Below are 13,757 nucleotides of genomic sequence, written 5' to 3' on the forward strand. Positions count from 1 at the left end.
GGAAGAACTAAAATAAATCTCCCTTTTACTTTTAAATGGACAATGTAAGGGGATGTACTTTTTTTTTTTTTTTTTTGGAGACGGAGTCTCTCTCTGTCGCCCAGGCTGGAGTGCAGTGGTGCCATCTCGGCTCACTGCAAGATCCGCCTCCCGGGTTCACGCCATTCTCTCGCCTCAGCCTCCCGAGTAGCTAGGACTACCGGCACCCGCCACCACGCCTGGCTAATTTTGTTTTTGTATTTTTAGTAGAGACGGGGTTTCACTGTGTTAGCCAGGATGGTCTCGATCTCCTGACCTCGTGATCCGCCCTCCTCGGCCTCCCAAAGTGCTGGGATTACAGGCGTGAGCCACCGTGCCCGGCCAAGGGGATGTACTTCTGTTACCAAGCCAATGCACTTGAGGAAGAAAGTGCAGCTCTGGTCCTCATAAATTAGTCTAACTTCTTCCTTCAATTTATACAAGCTAAAACCAAGATTTTGGGATGGTGAAATAGGAACCAAATTATGTGGTTTGATTCCCATTCAGAATATTCAAACTCAACTATCTCTGCCTGGATAAAATTTAACATTCTGTCAAATAATATGGCTGTATCCTAACGTGCCCTTGGTCCCCTGTTCAGACTTGTGATCCTAGAATGTTGCAATGCAGTCTTCATGAAGCAGCTGCTCTTTTTTGACTGATTTTTCTTGGTTCCCTGGGGTCAATTTCTTTTCACCTGTGTCTAAATGCCGACTAATTAGATCATGACTTCACAGGTGTCAAAAGAAAAAGAAGGAAACAAAGAAAAAGAAAGAAAGAAAAAACTCTTGGGAAGCTGCAGAGACTTCTATTGCAGAAAGGAATGGATGTACTCTGTTGCCCTTCCCCAAATACCGCCCTGGTCAAGCCAATTGGGCCGCCAACCAATGGCACCGACCGGGCCTCCGCGCGCAGCGCCTGCTCAGCTGACAGAGTGCTCGCATCCCTCCGCTGTAGCTTGTGCAGCCTGGGCTAACGAGCCCGGGTGCCGTCCCAGCTCCTCCTCCGCCCACTCCACTGTCTCTCTTTCGCCTGTGCAGTGGTTCCTGGCAAAACCTCTTATGCCACCTCCCGACCATCCCGGGAAGATTTGGCGGCTGGAGCCCTGCGCAGGAGCTGTAGGCAAGAGTGGGCGCCAGTCCCTCCTTAACCCCTGCTGGGTGGGTGGGGTGCCGGAGTCCGCACTGATGACCGCTCCAGCCTGAGCTTTTCAGGGTAAGGGGGGTGTGGAAAGAGCCGCCCTGGAGCGGAGCGCGCACCCGTGGGCTCCTTGCAGCGGTGGCTCTGCCCTGGTGGCGCGAGGGCGTGAGTGCGCGCGACTCCGTGGCTTTCGCGGGTTTCCCCACCCCTTGCGCAGGAAAGAGCCTAGTCCTGCGTCCCCCTGGCTCTCCCCACACACACCTCCTTGGAGCTCCTTTTGGGTTTGCTCCCGCTTCTGGTCTTGAGCGTCCTGAACTGTTTCCCGGGGAGGCAGCACTGGGCAGAGCGCCCTCGGAGCCGCTGGCGCCGGCCCGGCTTCCCTCCGGGGTCCCAGCAGCTGTTTCTCCTTCTCCAGCTCTGGGCTGCGGATTTTACCGCCCCTGCACAGAAGCCTGCAGCGTGGAGGCTCCCCTCGCGCTCGCCCAGACTCGGCTGCAGAAGGAGGACCCACCTCGCGTCTCCCCCGAGGCGCGCACCTCTGTCGCCACCCTCCACGCGCCTAGGAAGTTTTGAAGGTAGAGAATCTGGGCCCCTCAACTTCCTCTGGACATGAATCAAACCGCAGGAGTCTCCAATAGCGTCAGGTGTCCCCCGGGGAAAGGCCACAAGGTAAGGGACCCGCGACGGAGGGGGCTTGTGCGGGGGCGTGGGGCGCAGATGGAGGCTACAGTTGGCCGGCGAGTGGAGACTCCGGCAGGTTTGTGGAGGGAGTGTGAGCAGCCGCTGGTGCGTCTGCATCCCTTGCAGGGGTCGGTGACTGAGGATGGTTGGCGGATCGCGGGGGTTGAGAGAACGTGTGCTGTTTTGGAGACCCGCGGCCAGCAGCAGGGCTCTGCCCGTGCATCCGCTCCCGCCGGCCACCCTGGGGCCGGAGATCCTACCCTGCTTTGCGGCTGGGCTGGGAGGTGCAGCTGTTTCCCATGATTGCGAGGCTTTCGGGAGAAGAGGTCGGCGTTGGGAGGCAGAGCCCCTCCCCCTTTCACAATCAGACCCCCCTGGGCCAGAGCTTGCAGAGGAGCTCTTCCCGGGAAGCGCGCGCGGGGCTCTCCCGCAGGCGCTGGCGCTGGCTGCTGTCACGGACACGTGCTTCATTAACTTTAATGGAGCGATGCGTGCCTGGAATTATTTCCAGGAAATTAGTGACGTTGAGAGAAAGGGGAGTGGGCGGCGGCCTAAGGAATTCTGGCAGAACCTCACTAGCAGCCCAGAGTGTGAGGGACTTGGGAAACGTTTACTCCCACGCGCAAAAACCCCAGATCGCCAGCGAGGTTCCGGATTTCGCACGGATCCTGTGGGGCCCGGCCACCCTTGGCCATGCTCAATACGCCTCACCTGTCTGCCATTCCGCTTAGGTTGTGATGAATTAGCGAGGAAATTCCTTACCCGGGTTACATAGGGAAGCCGCACAGCAATGCATGTAACAATGAACTTTAAAATATTTTCGAATATTTATATATTTTTTTAAACCGAAAAAAGGCGAGCACTGTGGAGCTTAGTCCTTGATATGCAGACTGAATTTATGCTTTACTCTGTCATCTCATTTTCGACACCTCTTTTTGTGTGTACACTTTATGTAAGGGCATATATGTTTATTAGCTCTTATTGGAAAAATATTCCCATTAAAATCTACTTGTTGGGGTTTGGGGCATGTATTAGCCCACTATATCAACTCCAAACACTATCTACTTGTTCGGAGTTGAAGTGAGTAATGATATTGGATTCACTTGGCAGATAAAGGAATTCTTGTTCTGTTTGAGTTATGTAAGATGAGGATTTAAGGTTGAATGCTTTTATTCAACTGAGTAAGTAATATCAAGCATTTTCTTCTATCAGATCATGATGAAATATTTGAATCAGCAAGTCATTCCTCTGATCTCTGTTCTCACTATGATTTGAGTAGTTATATGTTTCACATTTACATTACTTAATATCTACAGGAAATGTATTTTAATACACAGTAGTTGATATAAAATTTTTCAATTAAAAATAAAGTTTCACCCATCAGTGATAATATAGTAGAGACATCTGTGGAGTTCAGAAGATCACTCAGGAATTTTCTTTAAGAAATGTCTTTGGCTCCAGTATTAAAGTGGCTTCTTGGAAGAATTGGACTGTAGAGTATTGCCACCAATAAAACTTTCTGGAAAGTGTTGGAACACACACCAACAATTTAAAAGGTAAACCTGTTAATCATGAGTTAGGGATCACCTTACATACCTATCAGGTGTCCAACAAATACTTGCTCCAATGAATCATATTAATTCAATAGTCATCAATCATCCATTTAATAAACATGGTAAACCCCTATTAAGTTCCAATAATATGAGAACGGAGAGCCCCAATATGAACTTAGACATTGCCTTCACTGTCCAACATGCAGTTCTAGTCATACCCTATCCTTCGTTCTTTAAAATCTTTGATGGCCTAAAGTGAGATGATGGTGAAATCCATTAGCTGGAAGGAAAAAAAATATTCAGTTCCTTTTCTCAAAGAAGAACACACTTAAGTTGTTTGCCTGTAAAGTTTGCAGCTTTGGAGTTTGTCTTGTAGGTTGCTGTGGTGCGATAACATGAGAGACTGAAATGATTGGAGGTGACGTGTTGGTGAAAGTTCTGTAGTGGATGAGGGATGAGCTGGTAGCAGGAGTCAACAGTCAACACTGGGAAGTGCTGGATGGACCATGTGACATTTAGGTCACAGTATTTTTCCAATAAAATATAAAACTCAACAATGTCACTTTAGTAGATGTTTTGGAACAGTTGTTTTTCCATCGTATGTATAGCATATACGACTTTGGTGGAAGGAAAGGCATCAGCCTCTTAGGAAAATATTCCAGCTGGACTCACTTTTGTTTGGTCTCATTCATTTACTGATTACTGGTGTAGCAATTTACATTTGGCAAATTCTTATCATTTGTTCTTGTGCAGATATTTCTTGAGCAACATTGGTTGTCTCTTTTAGATGGTTATTCACCTTTTAGATGTGTTAGCCTTCTTTTAGATGTGTTATTTATTGCTAGGTTCATTCTTGCCTATTGAAGCCCTAGAATTTGGAAAGAAGAGGTCCTTGTTGCAGCCTCCTTTCTCCTGAGCATGGGGGCACCTGACCACCTGCTAACAGCTGCTGAGGATCACAGGGTAATCCACCACACTGTTGGCCCCAGTAGAGGCAGGAGCCACTGGTCCTGAGAGGAAACCTCCTGAAGTGATAGTCCTCTGGAATTGGCTCCTGGAAACTTGTAAGTGGTATTCATTCTTGAGCAAAGAATACAAACTTAAGTTTTACAGAAGATGTAAACTACCAACATAAGACTGTTCAACTTTAGCTTTGGAAGATGGCACTCACCTTCTGAGCAGAAAGTAAGGACACCCAGTTGAGTAGTTAACTCCAGCCAAAGTAGGGCCTCTCCTTTCAGCCTCAGGTTTGAAGAGAAAGCAAAGGTTTGGATTGAGTTTCTTTGCTTAGAGCTTTTCTGAAAGGGAAATTTCCTTGTATCAGTATGTATTACGTTAGACATCAAGACAAGTATTATCAGTGCTTCAGTCTCTGGAAGCAGCAGACATAGCTGTCCAAAGCTTGGACTTTGGGATCCTAAGGTACCAGTGTCATTTTGGATAAGTTGCTTAACCTCCATGCCTAAGTTTTATAGGACCTTCATGGTAAGAGTTTCATGAGGATTCAATAAACTAATCCATGTGTGGGGCTCGCAGCAGGACCTGCCACACAAGGTGAGGCATTACTTTACCTTTGAGCACCCAAATCAGGGAGGACAAGGCAACTTCACTTTAAAACCCTTTTTATTAAGGGGGGGCATGTGCTTTATAAATATTTGTACCACAGCCTCTTTTTTTTTTTTTTTTTTGAGACCGAGTCTCGCTCTGTTGCCAGGCTAGAGTGCAGTGGCATGATCTTGGCTCACGGCATCCTCCACCTCCCAGGTTCAAGCGATTCTCCTGCCTCAGTCTCCTAAGTAGCTAGGATTACAGGTGCGCACCATCACACCCAGGTAATTTTTGTATTTTTAGTAGAGATGGGGTTTGCCATGTTGGTCAGGCTGGTCTCAAACTCCTGGCCTAAAGCAATTCACCCACCTGGGCCTCCCAAATTGCTGGGATTACAGGCGTGAGCCACCGTGCCCGGCCAACAGCCTCTTTTTACATGGTCGCCTCTCATAGGCACACAGCTCCTCAGGAGCAGGTCCCAGAGGGTATGAGTAGGATGGGATAATTGTTAGAGTATGGGCTTCGCAGTGAGACAAATGGTAACTTGGTAAAGATCACACAAATAGAGCTGGGCATGGCATGGTGGTGTGTGCCTGAGGTCCTATCTACTCAGGAGGCTAGTGTGAGAAGATCATTGAAGTTGAAATCCAGTCTTGGCAACACAGTAAGATGGTATCTCTAACCCTCACCCCACCAAACCCCAGGAAAAAAATCACACAAGTAGAAAGTAACAAATGCAGGACATAATTTAATTTATTTTTACACATCTGGAAAAGGGGAATATAATGTATGCATTATCTCATATAATTGTTAAGAAAATCCCCATGAAACAGTTTGCATATAGTAAGCATTTATTACATGACAAAGCTTCACATCAAGCATGGATATAGGTCCTGGAAATAATTCTTTGTATTACTTATATTATAATTTGAGACCCCATTTTATCTAAAATTCTTCGCTCTATCTGATGTTGTAATTGTTTCTATTTCATATCTGTTTTCTCTTTTCTCTGCTTTCAAGAGTATCTCCTTATCTTTGATTTTCCATGTTTGGTGACTTGTATGTGACTAGCCATGGGTTCTTTTATATTTATCCTGCTAGGAGTTCACTAAGCATCTTGAATCTTTAATTCTTTCACCATATTTGGGGATTTTGTAGCATTATTTTCAAAAATATTTTTACATTTTATTCTTTCTTGGGATGACAATTGTATATATATTACACAATATACAGATTACATATTTTGGCCTACAAATGCATATAGCATTTACACCATTTGATAATTAGGATCAATATAACAGATTCCATGAGCACTTTTTCCAGCTTGTAAGATTCCTTTCCTAGCCGTTTTTGCCAACAAGGAATCTAGCTCCACCAGGTCCAAAAAAACTCTCAATTCAGAAACATACTTAAAGAGTAATCGTTTTGTCTGAGGGTAGAGATCAAAAGTCTCTGCTTCCTATTTGTGAAGGTGGATATTTAACATTCTAGTTTTCGTTCTCATTCCACCTTTGTCTCCAAAGCCAAAAGGGATGAGTTATTAGTCCATGAACCTCAATGGATTCTTTGCAATGAAGAGTAGATGCAAAACTTTGACTCTGTGGATTTCAATCTGAACTCAACTAGCGAAATCCCTTCAGGATCAAGGACTCACTTGGTGCCTCTCTGATGAGTGCAGTGATTAATAATCGTAATATCTCCTTTTTACCCATTTGCGTGCCTAGAATGTGGCAAGAAGTCAATCCTTACTCATCATTTGGCACCATTTTCTGGTGAGGAACATCGTATTCTACCAATGAATTAGTAAAATGTTGGTGTTTCTTCTCAAGGTTTTCATGCTGTGAAAAAGCTGATGAAGCGTTTGCATTTTGAAGTTGCTTATGACCCATGAAGAGTGTCAGCCTCTACCCACAGGAGTTTGCTGACTTTTGCCAGCTCTAGGTATTATACTTTGTGGAAATTTAATAGCCTTCTTACCTTCTACTTCTAGTGTTTATTTTACCACAAGGACAGGGATAGCAAAGCTTGTATGTCTGTCATTTTCCTTTTAGGACATTAAAAAAAAGGATTCATCAACTAAAACCATTTTGATTCAATAGAAATGCATTTTTGTGTGTGTGTGAAATACTACTTATGAATCCCACCTACATTTTTACTTTGATTTCATCTTTAAAGGATATATTTTCCTGGATGTAAAATTCTGAGTGGACAGGATTTTTACTTCTTTTTCAGCACTTTAAAGATGGCATTCCACTGAGTTCTAGAATGAGTTTTTTCTACTGAGAAGTGAAGTCATTTGATTCATAGTTCCCTGTATGTACTGTATTATTTTTCTTTGTCTGCATTTAAGATTTTTCTTTGGTTTTCAATATTTCAATACTATGTGCCTAGGCATGATTTTCTTCATATTTATTACCGTAGTGGGTGCAAAGATCACCTTGAATCTTTAAATGCACTATCTTTGGGAATTTGGTGGCCATTATCTTGTCAAACTTTTTTTCGGTCCTATTCTTAATTTGTTGAGATGACAATTATGTATGTTTTATACAGCTTATATTGCTTTACAGGTCTCTGAGGCTCATCATTTTTCCAAGATACTTTTCTCTCTCTTTTTCAGATTTAATTTCTGTGGCTCCATCTTCACATTTAATGAGTCTCTCCTCTGTGTTCTGCATTCTGTGGTTTGTGTGCTTAGCTCCGGATATTGCATTTTCAAATTCTAAAATGTCCACTTAGTTCTTTCTCCATAATTTCTATTTTCTGCTTGGATTGTTTTTTTTTAATTCATCGTGAGTATCTTTGCTGTTTAATAAATGAGGAGTCTTCTTATAATATTCACTTTAAAACTCTTGTATGATAATTCTAACATCTGAGCCTTCTTAGAATTGGTCTGTGTTGACTGTATTTTCTTCTCGAAATTGGACCACAGTTTAAAATGTCCTTGTATGTTGAGTGATTTTGAATTTTATCTTGGGCATCATGCATGTTGTGGAAACTCTGCATTCTGTTTTGTTTCTCTGATGATTTGTTTTTCATTTTAATGAACACTTAAGTTGGATGGCAACTCAAACACAAGTTTTGTTCTTTTATCCTCTTGTAGCCCATTCAGCACCTGCATGACTCGGGGGACAACTAGAGATTTGGAGGCTACCTAGTTTTCTTAATTCTGGAATCCCTTTTCACTTTCCAAGTGAGTCCTCTTCAAGACTTTAAATCTTTGTGAAGCTTTCTTGTTGACCTTCACTCAGTCTCTTTTTTATTTTCTGTCAGTTCTTTCTCTACTCTTCTTTCATTTTCCCAGTGTTACATTTTCCAAAACTCACATTTTGATAAACTATCACTTGTTAAATCTGAAAAATCTGAAGGTTTTCTTGCCCTCCCTTTTTTGTCTTCTCATAAGAAGCAAAATCTACTTTAATGCTCCCCCTTTGCCAAAATACCTCCTGTCTCCTTTTCGATTCTTTCCTGCCCCTTCTGGTTTAGATCCATAGAACTTCCCCCTCCTGGGACATTTCATCCTTTTTCCAAACTTTTCCTCAGTCTATCCTGCTTAGGAATTGAGCAGCCTCCTCCTCCTCTTCATGGCTTAAAGAATTTCCCTCCTGGATTTTAGCACTGATTCCCTTTCTGTGCTTTTCACTTTCCAAGTGAGTCGTCTTCAAGACTTTACATCTTTGTGAAGCTTTCTTGTTGACCTTCACTCAGTCTCTTTTTTATTTTCTCTTCTCTTTCTATAGGAAGCCCTCCCTCTAAATGATTAGATCAGCCACTGACTCACATGCTATGGGACACGGCAAACTCATGCAAGGCTTATGGCGTTTCACCAGTTGCTGCCATAACAGCAGGTCCTTTTCCTGCCCCTTTTCTTTTCTCACAAACTTGGCTTCAGAACCACCATCTATGGACATGAGTATATCACAGAACCAGAGTCCTGCTAAGAAGGGAATTTTTTTTTAATAACTCATGGTTGCAGGTACCATTCTCCAGCTTGATTTTGGACTTGAATCGGACCCTCCCACCTACTCTGATCCCTACACCTCCCTGTTCCTGAGCCTGTAGTTCTTTCTGAATTCCCAGGTTCCCTCATCCTGACCATTGGTATCTGTCGTTTTCCGCATAGTGTCTAGTTCCTCCTATGCTGGAGAATCTTTCCTCCCTAATATAACATATTTAAAATTAGGATCCAACTTTAGAGGTAATTTCATTTAGTCCTCTCATTTCAAAAAACTGAGATCCAACAAAACGCAGTTAATGAGAGAGCCAGGGCTCAAACCCCCACTGCCTGATTCTAGGTTTTGGCACATTCCATTATACGAGGCTGTTTTGTGGTTCATCTTCTCCATCTGAGCACGCAGTGAAGGGCCACATCTGATAGACACTTGGGCATCATGAAGGTTAGTGAGTCAGCCTGAAGGACACTTCACTAACACTTACTGTTAGCAAGGGCATGTCTAGTTCATAGCTTTTCTTATCCACCATTGCTATTCATTCTGAAAAGGAAGCTTAGTTGTCTAATTGGTCATTTCTGGAAGAAATAAGAAAGAGTAGCCGTGTAAATATAAATAAATAAATTCTTATCACCCAGAACTTAAATAATCCCCAAGTATTTCAGAAAGTTTAATATAATGGATAGAACATAAATTACTTTTATGACTTCCAGGATATTACTGAAAATCTATGTTATTTTGGCTTTACATTTTATTGATTTTAAAATTTTTAATTGTCCTCATTTTATCAGTAAAATACATAAAATGAATCTAAGCTCATACATAAGTTAAGTTTCCAGGAATAGAGGGCAGTAAATGAGTAGTAATTGTTTTTTCTGGTTTTATTTGTTGGATTTTTTTTTTAAGTCAAAAGCTATACCTCAAATGCAGTATTTCAATTATCTTACACCTTGTACCTCATGAAGGAAATAGAGTGATTGGAATTTTATAGGACCCTCAAATCTAATATTTTTATTACAGTCCCAGCAATATGGATTTAGTCAAAAGAGATGGAGGAAGTTATGTAATTTCTTGTGCATGCCCTCCCTCATCTTTAGGGCTTTAGAAAGTTTGTATTATTTTCCTATTATGGAAACATAATGTGTGTGTTCTTTCAGTGTCTGTATCTTCCTTTTTATGAAAATTTCAAATGCAATATTAAGAGATCATAAGGCATTTAGGCATTATGAGGCATTTTAAAATTACATCTGACAAAATGTGTGCACAGCAGAAGAAGTTCATATTTTTCATTTTGTTTTTCATAAACCAAAAAAGCTGACAATTCACTGGGGCCTTGTGGAAGCTTCTTAACTGTGTGACTTCATACAGAAAAGCTCGTCCAGTGGCGGATGGTTTACTGAGGTAGAGTGGAAGGAGGGAAACAGGGAATCAGTAGACTCGATCTTAGCATTGGTTGAGTGGGGCACCTGTTTTGTGTCAGGTGGGTGGGCACCGCTCTCTGGGCCTTTGTTCACCTGTGTGAAAGCTGAGGACATTCAACCAGCCTTCAGGGTCACGTCAAGCTCCAACTTTACAATATTCCAAGCCTAGAAAGAACCATGGGCCGGGCACGGTGGTTCACACATGTAATCCTAGCACTTTGGGAGGCCGAGGTAGGTGGATCATTTGAGGCCACGAGTTCAAGATGAGCTTGGCCAACATGGCGAAACCCCATCTCTACTAAAATACAAAAATTAGCCAGGCACAGTGGTGCATGCCTGTAGTCCCAACTACTCTGGAGGCTGAGGCAGGAGAATCGCTTGAACCCAGGAGGTGGAGGTTGCAGTGAGCCAAGATCGTGCCACTGCACTCCAGCCTGGGTGACAGAGTGAGACGCTGTCTCAAAAAATGTAAAGAAGAAAGAAAGAACCATAGGCAGAGTGGTTGCTATTATTAAGGCATCCATTGGCATAAATATCAAAAACTATCCCATAGTAAAACATACTTAATGGAGAACCTAGGCCAGTAGATGTCCTTTAGACTTCAGTGTAAAGGACCTTTATGACCTCCAGCAAGTCCTTTAGGGAAAGGGTGCCTTATAGTTGCTAGGCTAGTCTTTTCAGGGACTCTTAATTGGTGTTTGTCATATTTAGTGAGTAAGTACTAAACTCATTGCATAAAGTTATAAATTATTGAAGTCAGCTAAGTCAAGAGACGGTGTCTTAAAAGCAGGACAAAAGATTATTACCTCTTTTGTTCTTGAAAAAGATATTACAAACACTGGATACCATGTTTAATAAGTACATTGAGGTATAGTTGACTGTGCATATTTAGAATGTACGGTTTAATAAGTATTGACGTGTGCACATGTGCATACCCGTGAAAACGCCACGGTCAAGGCAATGAGCATATGTGCCATTCCCAGAAGGTGCCTCATGCTCCCTTGTGATCTGTTTCTCCCTAACAATTCCACTACCTTTTTCCAGCCGTAAGGAAAACCAATCTTTTTTTTCTGTTACTATATATTACTTTCCATTTTCTAACATTTTAGATAATGGAATTATTAAAGTAGGTGGTCTTTTATAGTCTGACAACTTTCAGTAAGTATAATTATGTTGAGATTTATTCATGTTGCAGCATGTATCAATAGTTATTTATTTGTTGCCAAGTAATACTTGATTGTATGCCTATACCATGGTTTGTGTATCTATTCACATGTTGATGGACATCTGTGTTACTTCAAATTTTGGGCTATTACCAAAAAAGCTTTTATAAACATTTATATACAAGTTTTTATATGGACATATGCTTACATTTCACTTAGGTAGGGTAAATACCTAAGAGTGGAACAGCTAGATCATACAGTAGGCATATGTTCAACTTTTTAAGAAACTGTTAAATTATTTTCCAGAGTCATTTTAGAATTTTATATTTCTACCTGCAGCTTCTGAGGCTTCCGGTTCCCCCAAATCCTTGCCCACACTCAAGATAATCAGTCTTCAATATGAGCCATTTAAATAAGTGTTTAGTGGCATATTGGTGCAGTTTAAATTTGTATTTTGCAATGGCTGATGATGTTAAGCATTTTACACATGCTTATTTCCATCCACATATCCTCTTGGCTAAAGGGTTTCTGAAAATCCCTGACATATTTTTGATTGGGTTACTTGGTTTCTACTGAGTTGAGAGTTTTTCATAAATGTCTTTATCAGCTATATATTTGCAAAGTTTCTTCCAGTCTATAGGGGTATATAGTCTATAAATAAGTCTTTTTTTTTTTTTTTTAGACCCAGTCTCGCTCTGTCACCCAGGCTGGAGTGCAGTGGCCCAACCTCGGCCCACTGCAACCTCCACCTCCTGGGCTCAAGCGATCCTGAAACTGCCTCAGCCTCTCTAGTAGCTGGGACTACAGGCACGCACCACCACACCCAGCTAATTGTGTGTGTGTGTGTGTGTGTGTGTATTTTTAGTAGAGGTGGGGTTTCACCATGTTGGCAAGGCTGGTCTCAAACTCCTATCTTCAGGTGAACTGCCTGCCTTGGCCTCCGAAGTGCTGGGGTTACAGCTGTGAGCCACCATGCCCAGCCAACAATGACTTTTGAAGATGCTTGCAATGTGGATAACCATATGTGAAAAAAAGAACTTTGATATATCCTAACACCATATGAAAATATTAACTCAAAATGGATCATAAACAAAAATGTTCAATCTAAAACTAGAAAAATTCTAGAAGAAAACATAAAATACCTTTGAGTTAGGCAAGTGCTTTTTAAGTATCTATGAGTTTATCCTTTTCATCAAATTTGGAAATCTGGGGGCACTATTTCTGCAAATATTTCCCTGCTTCCACTTCTCTCTCTCTCTTTTTGTCTCTCTCTCTGTCTCTCTTTGTTTCTGTATCTCTCTCTCTCTCTCTCTCTCTTTGTATGTGTGTGAGTGTGTTCTCTGTCAGGGGTTTCAAGTGCATGTATATTAGGCTGCTTGAAGTTTTAACATATCTCAATGATGCTTTGTTCATTTTTAAATTTATCTTTTCCCTGGGTTTTATTTTGGATTATTTTTATTCTTATGTCTTCAAGTTCATTAATATTTCCTTCTGCAATAACTAGTTTGTTGTGAATCCCACCCAGTGTATTTTTTGTTGTGCACAGTATCCATTTCCTCTCTAGGATTTCGATTTAGGTCTTGTTAATGTTGTCCATGTCTTCATTGAACATTTTGCACATATGGAATTCAGCTGTAATAATTGTTTTAATGTCCACGTCCACTAATGTTAAAAGTTGCATCAGCTCTGGGTCAATTTCAATTGATCAAATGCCATCCTTGAATGAGATTTGTATTGTTTTGCTTCTCTGCAAGCCTGGTAATTTTTGATTGGATGCCAGATATTGTGAATTTTATCTTGTACATGCTGGATATTCGAATATTCCTAAACCTACTTCAGAGCTATTTTTCTGGTACTCAGTTAAGGCCCCTGGAAGTAATCTGATTCCTTCAGGTCTAGCTTTAAAGATTTACTGGGTGGAAATGTAATATTAATTATAATTAACTATGATTATAATTATCCCTATGCTCAGTTTTAGGGCTAATTATCCCCACTACAAAAATAGGGCCCTTTTGCGTATTCTATGAAATGTCCATGAATCATGAGATTGTTTGAGAGTAGCTTATCTGAGCAGGTACTATTTTCTGTCCTGTGTGAGTGTCAGGGCACCACTGCCTCCAATCCTTCCAGGTTATTCTTTCCCCAACCTTGGAGAGTTTCTCTCATGCGTGCCCTGTTCTGTATTCAGCTAATTTTCAGGGGGCCCTCAGCAGATCTCCAAAGCTCTCTTTCCGTGTTGCTTGCTCCTCTTTCAGACCCCTTAGCGCAAACTGTAGCTGCCTTGTT

At 41.9% G+C, this 13,757-nt stretch overlaps 1 protein-coding gene across 1 annotated transcript in view; it reads left to right on the forward strand.

Annotated features, from left to right (window-relative positions):
• Positions 1–991: 991 nt before the first annotated feature.
• DPP6 (dipeptidyl peptidase like 6) overlaps positions 992–13,757 on the forward strand; it is a 1,137,219-nt gene continuing 1,124,453 nt past the window's right edge. Inside the window, exons 1-2 of the mRNA XM_063813862.1 lie at positions 992–1,140; positions 1,574–1,827. Coding sequence (XP_063669932.1) covers positions 1,768–1,827 — 60 coding nt within the window. The 5' untranslated portion in view covers positions 992–1,140; positions 1,574–1,767. The remainder of the gene's footprint in view (positions 1,141–1,573; positions 1,828–13,757) is intronic.

The sequence above is a fragment of the Pan troglodytes genome, chromosome 6 (assembly GCF_028858775.2).
Source record: "Pan troglodytes isolate AG18354 chromosome 6, NHGRI_mPanTro3-v2.0_pri, whole genome shotgun sequence".
Taxonomy (NCBI): domain Eukaryota; kingdom Metazoa; phylum Chordata; class Mammalia; order Primates; family Hominidae; genus Pan; species Pan troglodytes.